Raw genomic sequence first — 25849 nt, forward strand, 5'->3', positions numbered from 1 at the left:
CCTTCTCCCCTTTCGTTGGAGCTGAGTTGCGAGCCAAGCTGTCTTTGTGAAGACCCTTGAGGACTCCTTTCCTGTTCCTCCCAATACACTCCCACCTGTATGCCTTCGCCCCCCCCCCCACCTTGGCCCCAGTGACTGCTGCTCCCACCCCTACTCCCCTGCCGTCTGATCCTGGTGACAGATCTTGCACAGCAGCTGCAGTATTTTTTTTAATCTTACATTGCATGCTGCCCCCAATTGGCTGGGAGCTATTTATCCCATGCAGCCAAAGGCCCGAGTCAAATGGTGTTTGAGTGAATGGGCAGGGGTGAAGGGCTGGGCGAAGGGCCAGGGGTCCATTGGTGTGGAGGGTCAGTGGAGGAGGCAAACTGGCTGTAAATGAGCTGAGGCAGGTGGCTGTGGCTTGGTGGGTGTGGCTGGGTGGTGTGGGAGGGGAAGGATACTGTAAAATCTTCATTCCCTCCCCAATCCAGGGGAAGGTTACTGCAAAATCCCCATTTCCTCCCAATCAGCTGGGACTCGGGAGGCAGAGAATAGATAGGGCGGAGCCAGTCAGAGGTGGTACTACTCAAAGTTTCCGCTACTGGTTCTCCAGAACTGGTCAGGACCTGCTGAAACCCACCTCTGGCCTAAATGTCCCATTCCGCTGCAACTAGGACTACTGTAACTGCCATTGCTAAGCATTGTGGTCACGTAATATTTTGCATAATGACCATTTGCTTAGTGATGAAATCCCTGGTCCCAATCAGTATCATTAAACAAGGACTACCTGTAATATTATTTATAACATAACATAACATAACAACAGAGTTGGAAGGGACCTTGGAGGCCTTCTAGTCCAACCCCCTGCCCAGGCAGGAAACCCTACACCATCTCAGTCAGATGGTTATCCAACATTTTCTTAAAAATTTCCAGTGTTGGAGCATTCACAACTTCTGAAGGCAAGTCGTTCCACTTATTAATTGTTCTAACTGTCAGGAAATTTCTCCTTAGTTCTAAGTTGCTTCTTTCTTTGATCAGTTTCCACCCATTGCTTCTTGTTCTACCCTCAGGTGCTTTGGATAACAGCCCGACTCCCTCTTCTTTGTGGCAGCCCCTGAGATATTGGAACACTGCTATCATGTCTCCCCTAGTCCTTCTTTTTGTTAAACTAGACATACCCAGTTCCTGCAACCGTTCTTCATATGTTTTATCCTCCAGTCCCCTAATCATCTTTGTTGCTCTTCTCTGCACTTTTTCTAGAGTCTCAACATCTTTTTTACATCGTGGCGACCAAAACTGGATGCAATATTCCAAGTGTGGCCTTACCAAGGCATTATAAAGTGGTACTAGCACTTCACGTGATCTTGATTCTATCCCTCTGTTTATGCAGCCCAGAACTGTGTTGGCTTTTTTAACAGCTGCTGCACACTGCTGGCTCATATCTAAATGGTTATCCACTAGGACTCCAAGATCCCTCTCACAGGTACTACTATTGAGCAAGGTACCACATATACGGTACTGGTGCATTTTGTTTTTTTGGCCTAAATGTAGAACCTTACTTTTTTCACTGTTGAATTTCATTCAATTTCATTCAATTTATAATTGAAAAGAAAAGAAGAAATTGTGAAAAAAGAAATAATGTAATCAGTGTCTGTCTGTCTATCATCTATCTTGCTGAATTTACATTGGCAAATACCAAATGATTAAAATCTGGGCATCAGAATGTCATATTTAGGATACTATGAGAAAAACTTTAGGAAATATTTTCATATCCTAATATTTATCCTAATAAAATTATATCCTAATAAATAGAAAATGGGAAATCATGAGTTCTTGTCTGGTCCTAGGGCTAAAAAAGTAATGGACCCAAGATCATCCAGCTGGCACACAGCCAGCTGGATGATCTTGGGTCCATTACTTTTTTAGCCCTAGGAAGGAGGTAATGGAAAAACACCTCTAAAAACCCAGAAAATTACAGGGACTTGTCCAAGCACTCTCTGAGAATCAGCCATGAATGAATGATTGTTAAAAGGAAAACAACATTTATTACTTGTGGAAAACCAGTGGTGGGTTGCTCCCGGTTCTGTCTGGTTCTATAGAACTGGTAGTAAAACCGGTGGGAGACTCCGTCCACCCGTCCTGACATCATCAAGGGGCTTCTGCGAATGTGCAGAAGCACATGCACGCTCCCATTGCAAACCAGTAGTAAAGGTAAGTAGAACCCACCTCAGTGGAAAATGTATACATCTGTTCAAGGCAAGACCGACCTCTTATATCCTTTTAATTGATTCTATTGACAACTATACCAGGGCAAGGTTCTCCCTATACATTTCCATAGCTGTTTTCATTCTAGAAGATATTCTGCTATGTTAAGCAACATTAATATAGTTTTAATAGGTTTATTCTAGAATTTATTTAACTCTGTTAAACTTACCTTCAATCCCAAAGAGCTGGATACTACTTACAGATTAGAATAATAATCTGTGGCAGCATAACTCTTACCTTGGAATTATAATTGTCCTAAAATATGGAGTTCAGCAAGTAGCCTAGTTACATTTGTTTTTAATCTATAGGAGAACACTAATGAGATCACACAATTAACATTTTCAGATATGCCTCAGGTGGACTTACCAAGCATTTTAGTATTTGGACTGAAAGCAACACAAGTGACTGCATCTTTGTGGCCTTTAAAATGACGAATCAAAACAGGATCTTCCTATAGTAGAGAAATATGTACAAATATGTATATTTATTTGTATAATATTTAATTCTAAGGTGGATTTTTATATTTTTACGTGTGCTGTTTTTATATTTTATTTAACTGTTGTATGCTACCCAGACTTTTTGTCAAATGGGCAGTTCAACAAATTTGATAAAGAACTATTATTTAAATACTAATTTGATACAATAATATGTTGCCACATAGTATATGAAGATGCTACAATTCATTTTTTGTTTTTTGTTTTTATATACCACTTAATGAGACCAATAGAATCCAGATGAATAATTAGCATCTTTTGTTTTTATTCACTGTAAAAAACTAGGGACCAAAAAAATGCCCCAGAAAAGCAGAACCTTGGATGCTGGCCAAATACCTAGCATTTCTCACTTTCCCAAGATTGGGGAAGGATTTCTTTCAGATATATCATACTGTTATTATTATCAATGCTCCCACTGATGAGAGAAGATACATTGAACTCCCTCGGTATGAAGGTGATTGCCCTTGCTGTTTGATGGCAATTGAAACATATGCTTGTGTATTCCGTATTTTATTTTCCACAGCTCCTCAAGTCTTTATTGTGTGCTGGGAGTGTATGTGAACAGTTATAATTCCTAGCAGGGTCACCTAAGGGACAAAGGTCATTCAGTACTGAATTAAAGCAAGCGGGCACTTATACTGGACAGCAGCAAAATAGGAATACATTGGAGACAGATGATCACTGTAGTGACAACTGCAAAAGCATCCATTCATACAGTGCAAAATAAGGTAATGGTAAACCACTCCTTTATTTTACCAAGACAGAATAGAAATGAATATGAATAAAAATATAGGAATAGAAAATAAAATGATTAATAATATAGAGCAGATAATGGCTCCCTCAGCCTAGAGGGCACTCAGCACTCCTTGCTAAGGGATAGCTGAAGATCTTTTGGAGTATAGGTAGTCCTTGACTTATGACCACAATTGAGTCAAAAAATTTTGCTAAATGAGACATTTGTTAAATGAGTTTTATCTCATTTTATAACCTTTCTTGCTATCATTGTTAAGTGAATCACTGAGTTGTTAATAATGCAGTTGTTAAGTGAATCTGGCTTTCCTGTTGACTTTGCTTGTCAGAAGGTTGCAAAAGATAATCACACGATCCCAGGGCACTGAATTTTGATCACATGGCCATTGGGATGCTGCAGCTATCGTAAGTGTGAAAACAGTCATAAATCTGTTGTAGATTTAAACTGTCATTGAACTAGCTGTTGTAAGTTGAGGACTACCTGTACTATAGTGTCAAAAATATGGTTAAATTAAAGACTTTTAGACATCCTTCTAGTTGTTGATGTTATCATACAGGAAAAGATAATCCAAAGCTGTAAAGACAGAACTATAGTGCATGGAAGGTAAAGGAGCATAAAAAGAGGAAAAACTCAATACAATGGAAGTTGAAATGAAACAATTACAAATTAACATTTTAGGCATCGGTAAATTTAGAGGGGCTGCAACTGAACACTTTTAATCAAAAGATAACACTGTTTACTAATCAGGTTATTAAAAAAAAGATGGAAACTGCATTTTTATCTTTGGTAAGGATATTGGCTGCAATGCAATCAATAATGAAAATTTTGATCAACTGAATATCACAACAACATTTCTATGCTGCACAGAGACAGAAAGAAGTGAACTTCCCCTTCTGCATTAACGGGAAATAAAATATGGCGTCTATTTAAAGGAAGAGTAGCTACTATTTGTTTCCCTTCATCAGATATAGGAAACTAGATTGTGTAAACATAGCCCTAACATCACACAGCCAAGGTAGACAGATGAGTGAGGTAAGGGAGTAGTATGCAATTTTTTATGACCAACCCTACATGTGGAACTGCCAAGAAAGAAAAAGAAACAAGCGGTGGAATTTGTTACCAAGTCATCTCATGATTCCTTTTGTTATGGTAGCTAAGGCAGTTGAACAGGAAGACAAAGTTGCAGCTGTTGATTTCTTTTGATTGCAAGTGGCGGGAGCAAAAGAAAAACTGGGAATTTTTAAAAGATCCTGTTCTCTGAAGTTGCTTTTTCTCTGTTGCACAGCAGAAATGAAATTTAACACCCCCCCCAAAAAAAATCTGCAAAATTTTATGGTCGTAACAATACAACTTTTCCTAACAATCAAGTTCGTAGGATTTGGCAGTGTTTTCTCCTATTATTTCTTTTTTATTGGTAATCTCTGCAGTTTTCCCATTCAAATACCCATCCTTTGGAATCCCTGTTGCTTTCCAAGCTTGGCTGTTTGCTTGCAGACATTTCATTATTGGTCCTCAAGCAAAGTGCAACCAGGGTCAGAGAGCACCAAGGATTCCACGGTTCAAGCAGAAACTACATATATTGTCTTCTATTGAACATCCTTAAACTTCCCAGCCCATAGACTGGCAACCAAAAGGAAGATAAAACAGCCTACAGGTCCTGGTTTGATCACTTCTCCAAACCAAGCTTTTTTCCCCTTCACAATATTAGCTATCCAAAAAAACAACAACCACCCTTTAGCCAGGGGTCCCCAAACTTGGCAGCTTTAAGACTTGTGGACTTCAACTCCCAGAATTCTCCAGCCAGCACAGCTGGCTGGAGAATACTGGGAGTTGGAGTCCACAAGTCTTAAAGCTGCCAAGTTTGAACACCTCTGCTTTTAGTCTTTTACAGGCAAGGTCCTTTCCCCCCAAAAAAACGCTTTTCAGAGATGCTGGGACTAAGAATTCAGGAATTATAATATACTATTCAGTGCAACGGCACCCAGGTGGAGAAGGGCTTCTCGGCTCAGTCAGCGCTACACCCCGCCCTGGTTCACCAGATCACGGTTTATTCAGTTCAAGATGCCGGGTTCGCAGGAAACACTGAACAAAAAAAAAAAGAAAGAAAGAAAGAAAGAAAGAGGAAGTCCCCCCCGCCCTCCCCCGAGGCTACGAAAGCAGCTGGTGGGTTGATTTGTGATTCCGCGAAAGCACAACCGACAATTGCCAGCCGTCGGCTCGGCCAAATACGTGAGCAAACAGCGAAAGCGAAAGGTAACAGTAATAGAGTTGGGAGGGATCTTGGAGGTCATTTAGTCCAACCCCCGGCTCACGCAGGAGACCTGTACTAGGGATTCGAACCGCCGACCTTTCGGATCTACAACTCAGTGTCTTAGCCACTGGGCCACCTAGAAACCATCGGCCCTTAACGAGCAGCGCCCCCACTCCAATGACCGGCCCTACCAGAGCGGACGCCATCGGGACCGCAGACGAAGGAGGAGGGGGCTTTTCTTTCCTGCGCCGCTTTCCAGAGCCCGTCAAATCGCCCGCGCTCTAGGCCGGATCAGTCGAGCCCCGATTTTGCCGCCTGCGCTGGAGGCGGCGAGAACGGCTTGGAAAGGAGACGAGTCCTTCGCCGCCTCTCCTGGAGAAGAAGGAAAACGAAGCAGGGTTGGCCAGGGAGAAAAAAGGGGTTGCGCCTCTTTCAAAGCCGAGCTCGGACATCCACGCCATCGGTACTCGATACTCCTCAATACGGCCCTTCCGCAGGAGATGTCGGAGTTAGGCCTGTTGCTTAGAGACAAGAGCGCGCGCGCGTGTATCCAGCCGAACTCGCCAGTGATTGGTGAAAGAGCGGGCCGGTTTCCGCCCAGAAAGGTGGGGCTGAGCTAACAAAATGGAACTCTTCGCTTTGATAAATAGTTTTTCGCTTAAAACTGAGCGGGAGGAATATTGTTATATTCACTTACAGCCGCTTTTTTTCAAGTGGAGCATCTTGAAGCTATCGTCCTAATGAATCCAAGGACAGCCCATGTTGTTACTGTGAATTGTGGTTTGTCCCTGTCCGCTTCCATAATGCCTTTTCGACTTTCCAGTCTAACCTAGGATTGTCTAGCGGTCTCCAGTCCAAGTCCGAAGGGAGGCAAGCGCTGTTTAGGAATATCACTGCTGGATTTCTTCATGCTGAGAAAGAGAAAGGGCTTAATTTCTCTCAACCTGTTCCAGAGCCTGCAAATCATAGAATGAGAACTATAGCAAACACAATTTATGTACAGATGCTTCCTCGGTGATGAGGATTTTTGGTGCTCTCTGAGCTTGGTTGGTTACTTGCAGACATTTCATTAACCAAGCTAGGTAACATCAGTGCTAGTATTGTTTATTGTTAGCTTGTTTGGCAGTTCCCTTCCTACCAATAAACAACATCCAGATGACCATAGATTAACTCCAAGATTAACAGGCCAACAGTTACCAAGAAGTAAACAATACCCCAATCAAATTGCTCAACCAAAGAACTTCCAAGATCACAGGGCAAGCCACTGGAATAGAGTGAACTCCAGTCCTTACTAGCTTTGATGATCTACTTCATATCATTTACAGGAAAACCTGTCATAAAACTTGCAAATTACAGTAGTACCTTGGGGACATGATTGAATTTTTCTCCTCTAAGCCTTGATATCAGGATATCTTGAAAAGGTAGCACTAAACAGGCTGGTTAGATTGTATAACTTGAAAGCAAGAAATAAGGTACTGGAGTATAGCTCAACTATGATGCTTTGACATAGTGAAAGATGCACTTACTGGTTGTTTGATGCATCTGCAACATTTGTGTAAGCATATCAGGACACCCTACAATTTATATTGTAAAATTCTTAGACGGAAATTGCGAAGAGACAACTTGCCTGGAAAATATCAGTTGTTGAGCTTTAAGAAATAAATTATTCTGATATAAAGTAGTAATAACCTGGATGAAAAGTTATTAACATTCTACTATGTTAGTAGCATTAAAATTTTATAGAGAAAAGTGTACAGTTTTTCAGACTATGAAAATCAAAGCTTGAAGCAATCACGACAGAATTTAACTTTTAGCTAAGGCACTGCACATATCAATTGTTTGACTTCTGAGGAAAGAGTTACTGCTGCAATAGTTAAGCTTAGTGAAGTCTAAAAGGTAGCATGTTGCATTGACTTAATTGAAGGGGTGTTTATATAGCCACCCATATTAACTCTGGGAGACTCCCAACGAACAGCTAAAGCATCAGTAAATAAAGCATAAATCAGGGGTGAGCTGCTGGGGGTTCGGGAGAACCTCTAGCTAAGATTCTGTGCAGTTTGGAGAACCCCCAAATCCCACTCCTGGTTGGCCCCGTCCACCGCACCCTGCTCCTCCCAGGAGTCCCCACGTGGCCCATTTTGGATGCAGGTAAGTGCAGGGTGCGCACAGAGGCTCAGGGAGGGTGAAAAACAGGCCTGCCGGAAGTTCGGGAAGCCTCCAGATGAAAGCCTCCAGACCCCGGGGAGGGTAAAAATGCCCCCCTCCCCTGCTGTGGTGTAGGAGGCTGACTAGGCCCCGGCCACCATGGCCACGTCCACCCAGCAACCGGGCAGACAATCCCTTGCTAAAATTTTTGAAGCCCACCCCTGGCACAAATATATTAAAGGTATTAAAAACAAACATATTAAATGAACTGCTCAGCTGTATCTGCAGCAAATTAAAGTGTTCAAGCACAAATAGGTAGGAACTAAAGGCAACATAACATAGCATAGTACTCTGGAGATTCTCACGCAATATTTTCCAAATCACAATATTAAGCTAGTCCTTTATCTTAACAGTTGTTAAATAAATGCTGTTGAACATTTCTATCCTGTACAGACATGCTTTTATTTCCCTCTTCATTATCATCCTATTTTTTAATAGAGCCCAAATGATTTTATCATACTTTTGTGTGAATAAATATAGCAATATAGCATAAATAATATATGAATAAATATAGCAATAACGTCAACAGGCCAAAGTTACAAAATTTAAAAAAAAACATGTTTTTACATAGTCTTTAACAGTATTTAATGGTATAATGAATCATGCGAATAATTGAAGCTGGAGAATTATTTATGGATCTGTTCCAGTGTCCATGGAGACTGAATATTTTTCATACGCATTGTATTTAAATATCACTGTAATATTCTTTAATTTCACATCCTAAAAACAGTTACGTCTGTTGGAGTGCTCACTACCTTCAATGACTTCAGTGGCAAAAATGAGATGAGCTGCAAGTAGGATCGCCATAAGTGGTAAATTCAAATAGGGAGTAGTCAAGCCAAGAGTAATTCACAATGGAATGAGAGCAGTTGGGCTCTAGAAGTGAAGGAACCCAATCCACTAGGAAAAGGAACTTTGAAATCAAACCTCAATGAAGACAATGACAAACTATTTCTGATATATTTAGATTGGAGGTTACTTGTCATAGAAGAGTAATAAACTTTTCACAAGTAGATCTGAATGCAAACAAGAAATTTGTTCATATGTGGACTTGGTATTGAAAGATGAGGCTTTGTTTTCTCATGGACATATATAGTAACAAGGGTGCAGACTATAAGAATGAATCAAAACTTGAATTTATTAAAGCAGAAATTATTATTATATTGGATATTATAGGATTTTTGTTTTTATTTTATTACTGTAAGAGTAAGATCAAGAAAAAACAAAGAGAAACAACAGGAGCTTAATTTTAAATATATAATTTTGACCACACAAGATAGGATTAATCTATCTTTTCATAATTCAGATACTGAACACAAAATGAAGACATACTGGTGATCTAGGTTTGTGCTGTAACTATCTTTTCAACACTGAACATTTTTCACCATATTTCCCAAATCTATAATTCTTTATAGAAGAATAAATACTCTTGCTGGCAGTATTTATAATGACAATGTTTGTTATTTGGACCATTTTCAGTTTCAGAGAAATCTATATTATTAGAACTGATTAGAACACCCAAAGCACACACCCCACACACAATATTTATAAATACTTGTTAGTGATAAATCAATGTAATTGATAAAATCAATTTAATACGCACATTTTAAAGAATGAATAGAACAAAGAATTGGCGATCCCCACTTCATCTAAACAGCAGGAACTGTCATGTCTGTATCAAAAACATCACTAGATCTTAGATTATGGATTAGTCAACAAAAATAGTATAGTATTTTGGATTGATTTGCATTGATATATCAAAGGCATGTGTTGTTGTAGTTGCAATGTAAGTAATCCTTCATAAATTGTTAGGAAAGTGGTTTGTGGTGTCCTAAAATCATATTCTGGGAAAAGTCATTGTAAACATTAATCTGATTTTGACAAGATTTAATATATTTAGATGTCCATATTCTGTTGAATTACATACCTAGTACATGGAAATTTATGACTGGACAATGAAAATGGATTCCTGCACCCTTCTTATTATTAAGAAATTTACTGGAAAAATAAATTTATGGTCCCAATTTCTCAGTAGATTAAAAAAATAGATTAAAAATTCCAATTTAAGAACAAACTACTCATAGAGAACTGTAATGGAATATGACTGTGTGCCATCAAATTATTGTCAACTCTTGGTGACCACATAGGGACATTTTCCTCCACGAGTTAATTTCTTCACATAGATTTGTTCAATGAAAATGGAATACAGGTAATCCTTGTTTAGAGTCTACAACGTACAACCACCATTCAAAGTTACAATGGTGATGGAAAAGTAACTTTGTGATAATCCTCACATTTACCACCTTTGCAGGTCTGTAAAGCAAAGGAAAGCTGACGTAAGATCACAAGCACAATAATGCTTTACTTTAACATCTGCTTCACAATCAAGTTGCTGCTCCCAGTTGTGGTCACTAAAGGAGTACTGGTATAGAATGTGGTAGTCGTAGTAATCCTGTATTAAATATGGTAATCTTTTATTAAAACTATTATATAAAACTTTATATAATAAATGAGATGCCCTTATATATTGTTTTGCTTTTTTAAAACCTTTTACTGTATTATTTCTTCTAATTTCTATTCTTTTTAAAGGCATTTTTTTAAAAAAAATATACATTCTAAGTCTTTGTATATAATTGAAAAAAATATTTATATCTTCAAATAATACTGATCTTTGATCATTACTAACTTATGAAAATTAGGGGAGCTGTTTACAAACTTAATACATAGCATTGTTAAGCCAAGCCAATCCATTTTCAAGATTCAAAGGGCCAGAAAATGTGACAAAGAATTTTGTTGAATTAAGTTCATCTTAAGTTCATATTAAATACACTTTTGATTTTGTTTTTATTGATTTGAGTACAAACAGAAAGAAAATTAACAATACAGACAATTAAAAAGACAAATGTTTACCTGCAGTCCATAGAGATCAAAAATAATAAAGCTGAAAATTGCAAAATTATGCCTCCCTCCTCTGATAACCGTAATATAAATTCAATTCACTTCCCATTAAAACTGCCTTAATATTATATACATCCATTTGAAATAATTTAAAAGTACAGAACTTTAAATGAATACATCAACCTTGATTAATTGCCATTTTTACATTTATTTTTCCTAATAAAATCAGTGGATTTTTTTTTAACCAATCTGTGTTTATCATTTGTAACCCGAGAGAGGAAAAACAAAAGTTTGATAAAGTTGGAAAAAAATCACTCTGGTAAAACAATTTTCAGATATTTAAGAGAATTCCAGCAACCCACCAAAACTTCAATTATTTTATATTTCTATAGAAGCAAATCTATTGTATATTATCAATAAGTTCTGCTGTAAAAACATATTAATAAGAGTTTGTACTAAATTCAGGTTATGCTGAAAATATTTAATAAAAACAAATCAGTGTTTCCAAAATCAAATTAAAAATAAGAGAAAATGAAAAGTGCACCCTTATATGTTCTACAAGTCATCTTCATGGATGAAGATACAGAATCATTTATTTAAATTTTTATGAGGATATAAATTACTAATGTCATTAATCGGGAGACTCAGGCGGTATAGAAATTTAAATAATAAATAAATTAATCCCCTGAACTTCTGTAAATCCAGGATGGAGAACAACATTTTTGAAATCTATGTCAGGTTTGCTGTCAATATGTTGCATTAAAATGTGAGAAAATAAATTTGACAAATCTAATCAATTATAGTGCTATATGCCTCACTAAAGGAGAAACATTATTTAAAAAGCCATCATGATTTTTCTCTAATATTATTAATGCAAAAGTCTTGATGCACCGTATGTCTTTCACCATTCAATGAGAGAGACTTCCAGATGGGAAATTTACCCTTGTCATAGATTTAATGGTTATTAGTTTTGGATAAATAAAGGTGTAGCTAAACAGGCAGTTTGATCATTGTAATCTTTGGGATAAATATACTCTGCAAAACATGTTTCTCAGTGCTACGTTTTACTATTATATCAATGTAACATAAAATGTTAATGTATTGAGTAAGAATAATTTTAGTCAGTAGTCCACACTGCCATCCTTTAATAGCAGAAATATTACATTGCTGTCATCGTTTCAGTCAAAAGTCTGCTAACCTACTAGGTGTTTCACTTGCTTCCATTATCTTTGCTTTATATGGTCCAATTCTGTTTCAAGAGCAAAAAAAGATAATTAAATTCTTGTGTGATACCCATAATACATTATATAATTCAGATGTAGGACATCTTGCAATGTGCTTAAAATATTAACTGCCCACCCTCATTTTCATACTTCACTTGAACTTTCTTTGTTTCATAAAGTCTAAACAATACATCCATATTTGAATGCCTTATAGACATTCCAAACAAACAATAAATCCAAAAGTCTATTTGCAATAAAAGAATCTTCAAACTCTTGTATCTATTTTTCAAAAAGCAAATATTGTAATAAATATATGTTAAGTGCCTAGGGAAAAAATGAGAGTTATTTCTTGTAGGAATTGAACTGGGGCAAAATTTTATATAGGGATATTACTTGTATTACATTTTTTAATCCATTGAACTAAAAATGGAGATACCAGAAAATAATGTAGTCAAGAACAACTCTGCTGTAGAATTGGAAAAAAATAGTTTTGAAATAATTAAGTGTCTCTAAATAAATTAAATGTTGACATATGAGACTGTACTTTTATCAACTGGTACTATTGATTTAATTAAGGATCTAAAACTTGATTTAGCTGTTTAGACATTATTTTAGGAATAAGTGAACACAGGTGGACAAAAAGTAACCACTTTAGATCAAATGTATTATTCTGTACTACTTGAGAATGAGACCCTACAAAGAGAATAACACCGTTAAGTAGATGCTAGTTTTTATGCAAGTTAAATTTACTCAGAATTTGCTAAATTTACCCAGAAGTCCACGGAAACGGAAGAGTCAGATTACAGGCATGTTTCAGAAAAGGCAGAGGAGATGGGATAAGATAGTTAGCTTAACATAGTTAACATGAGAGAACAAGAGAATATAAGACCTATACTTTATTGAAAAGTTATTGCATCTATTTATAGTTGTTCCTGCCAAAATGTGAAATATATTAAGGCAAATGGGTGTGCAGAAATATATTATGGTTAATTTTGGAGAGACTTTTACAATAAACAAATGACAACTCTGAAATTTGGGTTTTTGGGAAACTCAGTTGTTCAAGAATAGCGATGGATATGAGAGGAAGCTGCACATTATCTTTATATCGATTTATCTGCTTTTTAACAATGGCCACATTGGAAGATGACAGTGGAAATAAAAAGTGAAGGCAAAACAGAAATAGTTTGAGATATGTAGACAATGCCCCTATATTAGCTAGTTTTTGGATTTAATTGTAAGAATAAAAAATATATAATTTATTCTAATATTAAATACTAATGCCAACCAATATTCTCAAGTGAACTCAAGAGTTTATGGCAAAGAATATAATAGATAATGAAAAATAAGCATTTATTTGGCAATAAATAAGTATAATTGAAAAGTTTTTTCAGTAGCTATGTGCACCAGTTTAAGATACACATTGAGAAAGTATGACCTCAAACTGTGGATCTGGGGTGCTAAGAATACAACAACACATTCAAGAACTAGTCAATTGACCCTACATCAAAAAAGGATATGAACTTCCTTGAGCAAATAAAAACATATTTTGGTCATATGACAGAAGTGAATAATGGGTTAGGAAAACTTTCTATACTACACTTGTCATGGTTGAAAAAGTAGAAAGTTGAAGAAAAGGATTAAAGTATATTGCATGGATAAGACCAAAGAATGTATTCGCAAGTGTATTCTCACAAGTGATACGGTTTTATTATTGGGGACAGATTAAGATAATAAGCCATTTGTGCAGTCTCCAGAAATCAGAACTAATTGGTATGTAAGCATGAAACATGTTTTTGAAAAAAATTGTATCTTAATTCTCAAGCTTTCATTTCTGTTTTAAAAAATGGTGCTCTGAGAATTATCTCGTTTCAAAAAATGGAAGCTGAATGACTGAATAGCAAAAGCAAAAATTAGATGTACAAATACATGAATCCAGCATACCACACAATGGAAATGTTCAGCAAAATGTATTGTTCAGAAACAAAACTACACATATTTGTGAAATACATACCTTAAAATGAATGATAAAATTCCATCAGTATATAAAATGACACATATACAACATCCAAATCAAACAGAAATAAAACTGTTTAGAGCTATTTCTTTTTCTCTGCAACTTATTGCCTTAAAATGGCATACAGTTTCATGTTTACTTTTATACCCAAGGAAGATTTAGACGCAGGTTTAAAAATTCATTTTGGAACCATTATTGTTCATTAATTGCTTAATATTTCTAAGTCATTGTGATACACGGACCATTATTTCCAGCAGAATAAGTGTGTGAGAAAGAGCACAAATGTTTGACACAGAATCATAACCCAAGCCCCATTCCTCTGTACACAATACATGTAGGAGAGGGGCAGGTCTTAGATCATGACACATCTATTGTCTTACTAGTTCATGACTTGCAGATGTTGCTGATTTATACAGCTTCCATCACATTTAATCAAGTTCTCTAAATAATAATAAATTAATACTCATTGTGGAGTGTATGAATTTTTCAAACAGCTGTGTAGCACTTACAATTAACGGGAATAAATGCTTCATAGTCCAAAAATCCTTGGTGGTCAAAATGGTAATGATACAGGGGTGAAATGTAAATTTTGTTACTACCGGTTCTGTGGGCGTGGCTTGGTGGGGGGAGGTAATATGACTGGGTGGGTGTGGCCAACTTTTTTTTTAACTTTTAAAAGCTTTTTTTTTTACAGCCACTTTGGCCGAAGAGGTTGTAGAAAAAATGCTTTTAAAAGGTTCTGACGATCCCAGCTGAGTTGCTTGATCGCCAGAATCCTTTAAAAGCATTTTTTTCCCAACCTCTTCGGCCAAAGAAAAATGCTTTTAAAAGTAAAAAAAAACAAAACTCTAATGAACATTGGCTCAGCTAGGCAGTGTGTGTGTAGGGATTTTTGTTACCGGTTCTCCAAACCACCCGCCGCCATCACTACCAGATCGGGCGCCCTGCAGTGATAGCAGCATAACTGAAACTCCACATCTTTTGGATGCTGATGTTGCACATACCGTATACAGAAATGGGGCTTTGATAGAACTGCCATGACTGCCATCCTAATTTTGTTGATAATACTCCCTGCCCCACAGGCATTGTTGCACGGGCCACATCTGCAACTTTCTGAAGCAGCTGTATTTTTAGCAGAGAAACCTTGTGCCTAGTGGCATTTCATTTTCAGCCAAGTCAATGCTGATTTTTTTTTCCAGACTTAAGTAAAATAATCCTTTGTTTCATGGTCTTCGGTTTCAGAAAAAATTCAAGCTAGAAAAAAGCATTAGGTTATAAATAATTATTTCAGTATACATGCAATCACATCTGTATATGAAAATATAGGCTGAGCATTTTAATTTGTGAATGTTTGTATGCCGTGTCAGGGTTCTATATGGTTTATAATAACAGAAAACAACTCTAAAATATTCATAAACCCAAATAATTAAAAATCAGTTAATAAAGTTATTAATAAACAATTATATCAGGCAGATCTGAATTCCCTTTAGAGGGCTGTTTTCGTCACAAAAATGTGTGCACAAAACAGACATAAAATGAAACTGTACTGTAAGGATCAGATTATAAGGGAGAATAGGATGAAACTATTGGTTATTCATAAAATGTGGTAGAGCTGAGTGTCCAAAGTAAGAATTATAATAATTCCAAAGGCAGCTAAATTATACAGGCCTACATATTAATTCCATTTTACCAACATTTAAATCTAATCCAATATTCTCCCTTTTTGCAACCTTAGACAGTTATCAAAGGAAAGTTATCAAGATGATGATAAATTGTCATGCTGAATTTCATTTAGCTTAAATTACATATTATACTGGCACTGAAATGCATAGTAGATTGTACTTCTATGGGATCAAAAATCAAAACACAAAGGATGAGAGTTATAGCCAACATCTAAAAAACTTTGCAACTAACTTTATCACTAGTTTCCATGTCATGTAGAATGGACCTTCACAACCAGCTACATAATTTCTAACATTTTAGCATTATAATGTTCCATGCCATGAAAAAATGTTCTAGGAGACTCTGGAATAGAAGGTTATAGCAAATAGGATTTATTCTGTCATTTAGTTTTTTATAGCATAAAACTCGAATCCTTCTTTGTCAAGGAAGTTCTTAACCTTGTATGCAACTGTGATATGTTGATAAAATAGAAATGCTTCAGAATTTCATCTGTTTAGCAAGTTGAAAACACCAGTTGAAGTGAAAAGAAGAGATGTAAGTATTTCAAATGTATTTTTGAATATCTTTTCAACCATAAAGTCATTCTTTCACAAAAATGACTTTGGATTCCTGAATGATATCCCTGAGACTGAATCTGCTCAAACTGAAGGATATACTCAATATCAAGATTCTTGTTCATTTTATTAGTGACACAATGCCTACAACTGGACCATCATTTTATGTCAAATTCTAAAGCTGTTAGATTCTGGGTTGAAAATTAAACAACTAATTTTTAAGTGGTTGTGCCAATTCTCTTTTTGTATTTCTGGTTCCCTATTTTATGCTATAAAAACATAGAAATCCTTCATGTTATTTCAAAAGAACGAAGTGGATTCAAGCACAATGAAATGGAAAGCTATCAGATTATTGCTTCATCTTAGGAGTAATTTACATTACTGCTGTATCTATATGTGCAATCAATTTAGATTATTATCTAATATTGAGTCTATTCTGTTATCGAATTTTGCGAGTGTTAATTTGTCCTGAATATTAAATTGGTTTGAAACCATACATTTAGCTAAAATTAATTCAAATAATATTTCAAATTGAAATCCTAATGAGGTACATATCACAAATTAAAACATCAGATACAAAACAGGCTACAAATTCAGAATAAAATTATGTATTTCAAGTAAAATATTTTCAGAGATTTCAGTCCCCATCCAGAGACAGATAAACAGCATATTTATTTATTTAAGTTACATCAAGCAAAATGAAAGTAAGCCTTACAACCAGGAAAAGCAATGTGGGGTCAGTAATTGAAAAGCAGTAATGACTACTTTAATAAATAATGAAATTATGTTGCTTTCGTAGTAGTAAAATTATAGAACAAATATCCTTGGTAGTAGATTACACTTACTATTAAGACTCAATGTACTGCAGTCAACAGGATTGAAAAAGTTAATTTGTAAATTAAATTTCTCCTTGAGGTATGACCTGTAGAATTCACTCTGGAGTTTGGACATTCAAATAATGATGATTACCATTAAAAGAAAAGAAAACCTTTCCAAAAGCAAGTTTAAAAAATAACAACTATAATGAATCATACACAGCTGAGATAGTTTGAACAATTACATCTCATTCTTCAATATGCGTTGCAGTTACATCATTCTCCCAGTTACATAACTACTACCTTTCCAAACCATACTTCTTATCCATTTACAAAATCTGAAGAATCTGAAAATAATTACTGTATTGGCATAAATAAAGGACAAACCAACTAGAAAATAAATGGTTGATATTTGGATACAATATGCAAAACCTTATGGATGGATATCGAATCCCTGTATATTTTACTTGAAATCTGAATGATAAAATCTAGCTGTAACATTATACGCCTCAAATTGCTTCCCCAGAGGACAAGCTAATGTTCACAGATCTGACTATCGTATTCTTGAGGTGCTTAGATACTATATACTAAATTTAAGATGCATTCCCTTCTTCCTTTGTTAGCTCAGCTCCCAGACAAGTTAATGTCTGGTTTAGCAGAAGATGTATTCCAAGTTTTCTTATGAGGAATATACACCTCTTTCAGAAAAAATATATAAGTAGATCATTCTGAAGAGTAGAAAATTATTCTGTCATGATTGAGAAAATATTTTATCACAGATGATCATGTTTCTCCTTACCTGCCCTATATTTTCAGTAAGGTATTTATCCTTACTCTATTGGGCTCTACTGGCAAAAAGAAAGAATACATCCCAAATCATCAGAAAGCAAAAATTAAAATTAGACACTGATGATAAACACAAAAAGAAAAATTAACATTTTCAATTATTGGTTAAGAAAAACAAATTGTGAAAGATAGGCATATCGGAGAACATTCTTTTATTCATATTTTCTTTTAGAGTGGAAAAGGTTTCTAAGGTGATTTATTTCTATCTCTCACTCTTGTGAATGAGGATAGGACTGTGCAGTGCTTCAGATCAGATCAGGAATAGGGGTTTTGGAATGTGCAGGAATGCAAAGAAAATCAACTTTTTTTTTCTTGGACTGCATGGCAGCTTTAAATTGTTACAGATAGATGCTGTATTCATACTTCCATATATTCCAGAGCACCTCTTCTGCATAAAATCAGAAACAGTCCACAGTCTTTGTTCTTTAGCATCTAGTGAAGCCACCAAAACCTAATATTTATAAAGATGCTGGATTCTATAAAAACCACTGCCGCATATTTATTTTATCAAAAGGGGTGATTTATTTTAACTCAAATGAATTTCAAAACAGTGTATGGTAACTATTCATAACTTTCCAAATACCAATAGCCTTCATGCTATAAAGATATTTAGGTCAGAAAAATAAACAGCTCCACTCACAGTTCACCAAGCTACTGTTTCTAGACAAAAACAAAAAAGACTAAAGTTCTGATGTATTTTGATTTAATCCATTTTGCCTGAGATAACAAAAGTATTTCAAGCAAGTTCCATCATAGGTCCTGCATTAAACAATCCTCTTATTAAATTCTGAACATGTTCAGCGAGTTCTGAATTTTAAAATTTTTTACAATTGTTTCAAAACCATTAAGTAGTAAATGTTTAAGAAACTAATTAGGACAGAGGCCATAACTTCATTGCTCATGTTTTTGTTGTTGTTGTTTTTACAAAGCATTAGTGTTACCTATTTGGCTATTAGTAGTAGCAGTTTATCTACAATATTTAACAAGGTAAGTTGCAGGCAAAATTTTTAGTACAGTTTCAATAGAAACACCCTTTCCTGAAAATACAGCAGTATTTGATGGACTAATTTTTTTCTACATCATTTATAAGGAAACTTCCCATCTCTGAACAGGAACAAAAAGTATCTACAAACCTTGTAAACAGATCTGCATTATTTATAAACATAAATAATTCAAATTATTAACAGCCAAGAGCAGAAATGAAAATTATAAATTTGGTGATCCTGGGCTCTCCTGCCCAATCCAGCCCTCTCATCAAAGGAATTAAGAACATAAGTTCTGGTAAGACATTCTTATGGGCCATTCTTAAGTACAGCTAATGATCCACAGGACACATAAGCAAGTTACTGTTTATCTGTCAGAGTTCATTATTACTCCCACTTTCCCCTCCCCCAGAAAAGCACCCTGAAGTCTGGCAGAAAGCTTCTTTTTTAAAAAAATAAATCTACATTCGTACAATTTTATCTTCTTGTTGAAGTCCGAGACAAGAATACCATCTTGTCCATCATAGTGAGGGAGAAAGCCCAGTTTCATTGTGTTCCTTTAAATGCAGCTAGTGTGTTAACATTCAGCATACAATCAGAGTGATGTTTCCAAACTATGCAGTGGGCTCCCTGGGGATGAAGAGGTAGCAGACTTACTCAAGTCTGTCGTAAGATGAATTCCACTATTAACCGCATTGTTATTTTTGTTGGGTGATGGTGGAAGAGGAGTTGAGTTGCGTTTTGTTGGAGCATCATCTTCGGCATCAGTATCATCAATAAGTGGAATATGAGTTTCAGAATCTTCTATTCTAAACTCAGGATGAGTCATAAAATTGTGGATTGAACTTCGGGACTCAGGTTTTTCCAATCCTTCGTATAAGGAACTACGAAATGCATTCACCACTCGGATCTGCAAGTATGAAAAGCGCAAGTGTTACTGTTTAATAATATTGTCCATAGGAGAACTTTGTTTTATGAGGTTGAATCCACAAATAGGTAAGACGAGTGAACTGAATTTATATAATGCAGTGGAACTTGCAATAAACTGTAAAAAAAAAAAAATGAAGAGCATTTCAGAACAGCACTGTCGGGCTATAACAGAAATAAATGTAAAAAAATTGGTTCAAAATGTCAAGCTACAAAATTGAAGCTATCTACTTTTATAACTAATATGAAATGTTAAAAATTTTAAGCCAATTTATAAATTCTATTCCATTTTAAAGACAGATGAATATTAGACTTCTAGAATATGGAATTATAGACTACTGGCCGGGCTTTAAGAATTTTTAAGTTGCTTTTAAAAAAAAAACAAAAAAACGCTTGGAACTCGAGCTATGAAAATTTCAATATCATATAAGCTTGTTCAAGCTTGCTGTATTTAATCTAAATATTTGAGTATATGTCACATAAAATACTTTCATAGAAATGTGTGTCATAATTTGTAGGATCAAGAAATGCATGATAAAATTGCCTATATGAAGTAATCTGTTTTCCTTCACATTAATGCAAATATTTCAGCCATATTATGTATATATGCTCAAATGACAAAAATATGAGCCAAGTCAGGTTTATGCAAATATACTTTAAATACCTTTGGATATATTTTAAGCTTTTTGCTACAAATATCCCATTTGCCATTTTTTATATATAGTAAGTTCTAGATCATCACTAGAAAATAAATGTGTCTTATCAAATTAAAATTAATTGTATGCACATGCCTAGCTAAACATTTTTATTTATTGGGTTCTTGGTGTTTTGTCAGGTTGATCCTCTTCCTACAGACATTTCATTACCAAGGTAAGTAACTGATGATGTCATCTACTTTGGTAATGAAACAAAAAGAGACAGCTGTTTTCTGAAACAGGTGTTTGCTCAATTAAGACTTCCCATAGCCTGCAGATGCCAATACAGTCAATGTTGAAACTGCTGTAGATATAAACAACTCTAGTTCTTTTTCCAACCTCACTCTATAGTAGAGGTGTCAAACTCAAGGCCCAGGGGCTAGATCCGGCCCACGGGGTGCTTCGATCTGGCCCATGGGGCCGCCCTGGAAACAGCGGACTGGCCCATGGTGTCCCTGCCAGCAAAAATGGAGCTTGGAAATGCCGTGTGTGGCCCTCCCAAGGTCTGTTTTCGCTGGCAGAGGGTTGCAGGAGGCTGTCGCAGCCACAGAGCTTGCAATGGCCACAGGTGGCATTCCCAAAGCTCCGTTTTCACTGGCAGAGCATTGCAGGAGGCCTTTGCTGCTGAAAACGGACCTCAGGAGTTTTTACTATCAATAATAAGCAATCCAGAGTAGTCCTCATGTTTACAACTTCAATAGTATGAAATCCAACGTATGATCAACTTACATTCAGAATATTTAACTGAGTCTGATATTATATCCACTTTATTTTGTGCATGTCTACTATTTCAAATGGAACGTTAAATTGTGATCCAAAGACATTAAAGTGTCTTTTGGGAAATAATGTCTATCAAAAGCCCACATTAGAAGCCGGATGGAACAGATCTATTTCTATTTCTGTCTCTATAGTTCTTTTTTCATTTGTGCCATGAACGTAAACTCTTTACAGAATGGCATATTTATGTATATGTATTTTTCCATAACTAAAGATGGTAATTCCACTTAGGCATTACATGGAATGGTCACTATGTGGAATTCTGAATAACATGCCTGTCAGTGAAGACATTTTTACCTATATACATCACCACTGACTATGAGGACTTCTCCAAAATGACATTGACATCGACATCAATGACATTGCTGGGAGAGTTGAACAAGGCTTTTATTATCTTGCATAACTATTTTTTTTACATAAAGGCCATTTTAATCCTAATATTTATAGCATAAAATGCAATTTATGTATTTTCACTTTAAATACTGTTAATTCTGGAAGGAGTTTAGAACATAAAATAATAATCTTTATGAAAAATGTATGTGCTACTTTTGCTGTTCCAAATTAAAGCCCTTTCTCTCATGATCTACAGAATATTCTAAAGTTACAGAAGTAAACATGAAGTAAACACATTTGTCTTGGACCAGATTTAAGCATTTCACTAAACAAGTTTGTAGATCTTTTTGTTTATAGATTTCAAGGCATATACTCAAATATTTGTAGCTATTACTATAAACATTTTTCAAAAATGTCTCTTCTGTGCAAGTACGAAGGTACTATATGCATGTTCAAGGTTTTTACTGTATAGAATAGTTTCAATTGTTCCACTTGAACTGTGACCCTTGAAAAAGATGGAAGGGGGGTGTTAGGACTCCCATTTTGAAGGTAAAAATGTGAAAAAACGTTAATGATGAATTTAACGACTGAAGGAAAGAATGAAAGTTAGATATGTGAATTAGGAAACGTTAATTTCATGCACTTATGAACACACACTCACACCCCACAGTAGTAGAAGCAGAAGTAGTAGTAGTAGTAGTAGTAGAGGAAAACACTACATGTGTAGGGGTAGAAATATTTGTTACATCATGATGCTGGCTGGCGATGGAAGGTTGCCGCCTTAGAGCCCCCTGAATGGAAGTTCCACTCTGGAAAGCATTCACTACATCCATCTGCAAGGAATCAGAGATTGTGACAGCTTGCTCAGCAAGAGAGAGAGAGAACAAGAGAAAGGAGCATCCCATCTACAACACATAAAAAGCAAAGAAAAAAGGCACTTTTATAGAGCAGGTAAAGAGGTGAGAAGCACATTTGGTGATGAAGTAAAGAAGGAATTTGAAGGTTTAAACAGCTAATACTTTTCCCATATAAAGATTTCAGTCACACATTTTATGACTACAATCCAAACCAATACTAAGAACAATGAGGAAATGTCAAGTCCTCAACCCTAATTCCTACCTTTACAAGACCATACCTGAGTTTGTATCCTGTTTAGACCCCTAAACCATAAGATTTGACCACGCCTTAGCTCTCTTTCAGCATGATCAATTTCTTCCACATCTTCTGCTAGCTCTTCTTCGGGAATCTCTTCCTTTTGTGTTCCATGGCCAGCTTCTTTAAGGAATTTCAAATGACTGGTCGGAATAGTTGATATCAACTATAACAATGAGAAACAAAAAAATTAACATATTTATGAAAACTTTCCCTTATGTTCAAATTCCCTTTTAGAATCAGTGACAGACTTCCCCGCCCTTCCTTAAATGGCTTCAAATAAGAAACAGCTAGCTTAAAGTTTTTCACTGTTTTCTTTGGAGAGGGATTAAACAAATTGTAGCTCGTCAATATTGCAGCTTAATACTTCCATGAATTTGGATGCATAATAAAAAGATTGTATTAATTGCTTTCTTTTCCATATTGTCTTGAAATTTCAAAGTTTAAAACAGCAATAGTAGAGCAACATGGAGAAAATTAATGAAGTGAAACTGAGTAATATGAGTAAAACACATTCTAAAACATGAACTTTGGTAATTTGAGGAACTGAACTACAAAAGTAGTATTACATACCTGGCCCCAGAGAAGTGTTCCCATTCCTAGAAAAATTGACCACAACCAGTGTTCTACTGTAAGCTCAGAGCAACTGAAAGGTTTCCCACCAAACTGTACAATAACTATCTGTTAAGAAACATAATGATTATTTCAGCTATTTGAAATGATAAAACAATGAAGGTATTGGCTTTTATGATACAATTTCAGTAACTATTTAAAAAGATTGTAATTCTAGCCATTACATGAACCAATTCATAAGAAGGCAGTGGACATATGTCATTGGAATGGCTTCCAATTTTGCTTCCCATTGTAAAAAGATGTTTTCTACTGTACCCTAAGCTTCACAAATCCAAAGTTATCTTCTATGGCTTCCAATTTTCACTGTGTACTTCCAGATAACATTGACTTTATAAAAACTTATTACTCTTCTCAAATCATATTAACAAATGTATTGAAGGAAAACCTGAAGGAAATCTTGCAAAAATAATTATAGTGCATAGCTATCTTATCAATAACTCTATGTTGTATTTCAAGATAAGTTATTAACACCTTTGAGTTTTATAATACCAAATTATAGCAATAGTCTTATCCACTGCTTTATGGTGCTTTATGGCATTCTCTAAGCGGTTTACAAAGTCAGCATATTGCCCCCAACTACCTGGGTCCTCATTTTACCAACCTTGGAAGGATGGAAGACTGAGTCAACCTTGAGCTGATCAGGTTTGAACTTCTGGCAGTGGGCAGAGTTAGCCTGCAATACTACATTCAAACCACTGCACCATGACAGCTCTTATTATGTGAACAAATTCTAACTATCAAGCTTGCCATAAGCTAACCTGAGTGTGATATGAACATATTATACATCTTTAACAGTAATATTAAAATTAACAGTAACACAAACCTATTTCTGTAAGCATACTACCAGTGATAAAACCATATTTGCACAGATCACATATAGGTTTTACATTTAAATAAATTCTGAACCTGTCAAGTGGTATCCTACCCGAATATTGATTATACACACAGCAATCATTGGCCTCTAAAAACTTTAACCCTCCAAATTCTGCAAGACTTTATTTTAAAAAATCTACTCACCTGTACAATAAATGTTCCAAGAACTATAATACAGAATATAGCATTATTGAATATTCCTTCAAATACATTCCTTTCACCATGAATTTTTCGAGCATTTATTTCATTAAATAGCTGCATCATCACAAAAGTATTAAACACAATTGTGTAGTGCTCTGAAGGAGGAGCATGAAGAGGTGCATTTCTTCCACTATCAATATCAAAGATTTTTTCACCTGTAAACAAGAAATAAATGTTCTCAAAATGCCACTCAAATTCATGTTTTTTGTAAACATTGCTTTAGTCTTCTTTTAACATGCCTTTCTCCTTTAACATTCTATTAACATGTTAATGTCCCTTAGCATTCCTTTAAATATTGAAGAAATGCTCACAATAAAGCAAGCACAGAAAGTATTCCAGAGGTTTAAATTATAATATTCTTACCAGCAAACAACAGTGTGAAGACAACCACAAGCTGATAGAAAGCGTGGCCCAGAATATTCTTCATCATGGTCCGTGAGATGAGAGGCTTGTTTCTACCATAAGGTTTTCTCAGCAGAAGTGCTTCTGTGGGGGGTTCTGTTGCCAAAGCAAGTGAAGCTAGGGTATCCATTATGAGATTTACCCATAACATCTGAACAGCTTTAAGTGGAGAGTCCTGTAAAATCAAAGTTTTCTAATATAATCACAAATATCGTAAGAAATTAAATTATGTAAAATTTAATACTTCCAATCAGGATTTATTATTGTACTTTAAACTGTGATGCCATGATTAAGAGGTTAAGCTAAGACTAGAAAAATCCACCCAGTTTCTAACTCCATATTAGCCATAGTAACTCATTGTGTTACTTTGGGCAGTTACTCTTTTTCAATCCAGCTCCCTTACAGGAACATTGTTATGGGATAAACAGATTGGCGAGCCTGATGAACTACTGGAGAAAGGGTGAGACATAAATCTATGAAATAAGAAATCACTCTCAAAATTAACTACATTGACTCAATCTGTTTAAATCCCACTACATGCAAATAAATCCATAATACTCACTTGTGTAATACATGCTCCTGTGAAAGCAACAATTACAGCTACTACATTAACAGTAAGCTGGAACTGAAGGAATTTGGAGATACTATCATACACATTTCGCCCCCACATAACTGCTTTAACAATGCTTGTGAAGTTGTCATCTGTAAGAATAATATCAGAAGCTTCTTTAGCTACATCAGTTCCAGCAATGCCCTGAAAGAGAAAACAAAACAAAATTACAATACAATCCTTGAATATTATGACAGCCCAGATTATATACTACTCACTTTCACTCCCATCTGTTATTAGTCAAAAAAAAAGGAAGAATACAGAGGTATGTCATTCTTCCTG

At 35.6% G+C, this 25849-nt stretch overlaps 2 protein-coding genes across 18 annotated transcripts in view; both read right to left on the bottom strand.

Annotated features, from left to right (window-relative positions):
- Positions 1 to 6431, bottom strand: part of POC1B (POC1 centriolar protein B) — a 53645-nt gene extending 47214 nt beyond the window's left edge. For 5 of the 10 annotated variants that reach the window (XM_058191085.1, XM_058191083.1, XM_058191086.1 and 2 more), the window contains exons 1-2: positions 5935 to 6322; positions 2614 to 2698 (exon numbers count right to left, since the gene is read on the bottom strand). In XM_058191085.1, the coding sequence (XP_058047068.1) occupies positions 2614 to 2698; positions 5935 to 5949 (100 nt within the window). In that variant the 5' untranslated portion in view covers positions 5950 to 6322. Of the gene's footprint in view, positions 1 to 2613; positions 2699 to 5934 lie in introns of those variants that run through there. The other 5 variants (XM_058191090.1, XM_058191082.1, XM_058191089.1 and 2 more) reach the window with 5 other exon arrangements.
- Positions 6432 to 16973: 10542 nt separating this feature from the next.
- The window catches only part of ATP2B1 (ATPase plasma membrane Ca2+ transporting 1), a 76174-nt gene continuing 67298 nt past the window's right edge, over positions 16974 to 25849 (bottom strand). For 7 of the 8 annotated variants that reach the window (XM_058190355.1, XM_058190352.1, XM_058190353.1 and 4 more), the window contains 6 exons: positions 25520 to 25711; positions 24919 to 25132; positions 24499 to 24710; positions 23422 to 23529; positions 22832 to 23014; positions 16974 to 19874 (listed from right to left, as the gene is read on the bottom strand). In XM_058190355.1, coding sequence (XP_058046338.1) covers positions 19560 to 19874; positions 22832 to 23014; positions 23422 to 23529; positions 24499 to 24710; positions 24919 to 25132; positions 25520 to 25711 — 1224 coding nt within the window. In that variant the 3' untranslated portion in view covers positions 16974 to 19559. Of the gene's footprint in view, positions 19875 to 22442; positions 22530 to 22831; positions 23015 to 23421; positions 23530 to 24498; positions 24711 to 24918; positions 25133 to 25519; positions 25712 to 25849 lie in introns of all 8 variants that reach the window. The other variant, XM_058190359.1, reaches the window with a different exon arrangement.

This window comes from Ahaetulla prasina, chromosome 7 (assembly GCF_028640845.1).
Source record: "Ahaetulla prasina isolate Xishuangbanna chromosome 7, ASM2864084v1, whole genome shotgun sequence".
Classification (NCBI taxonomy): Eukaryota; Metazoa; Chordata; class Lepidosauria; order Squamata; family Colubridae; genus Ahaetulla; species Ahaetulla prasina.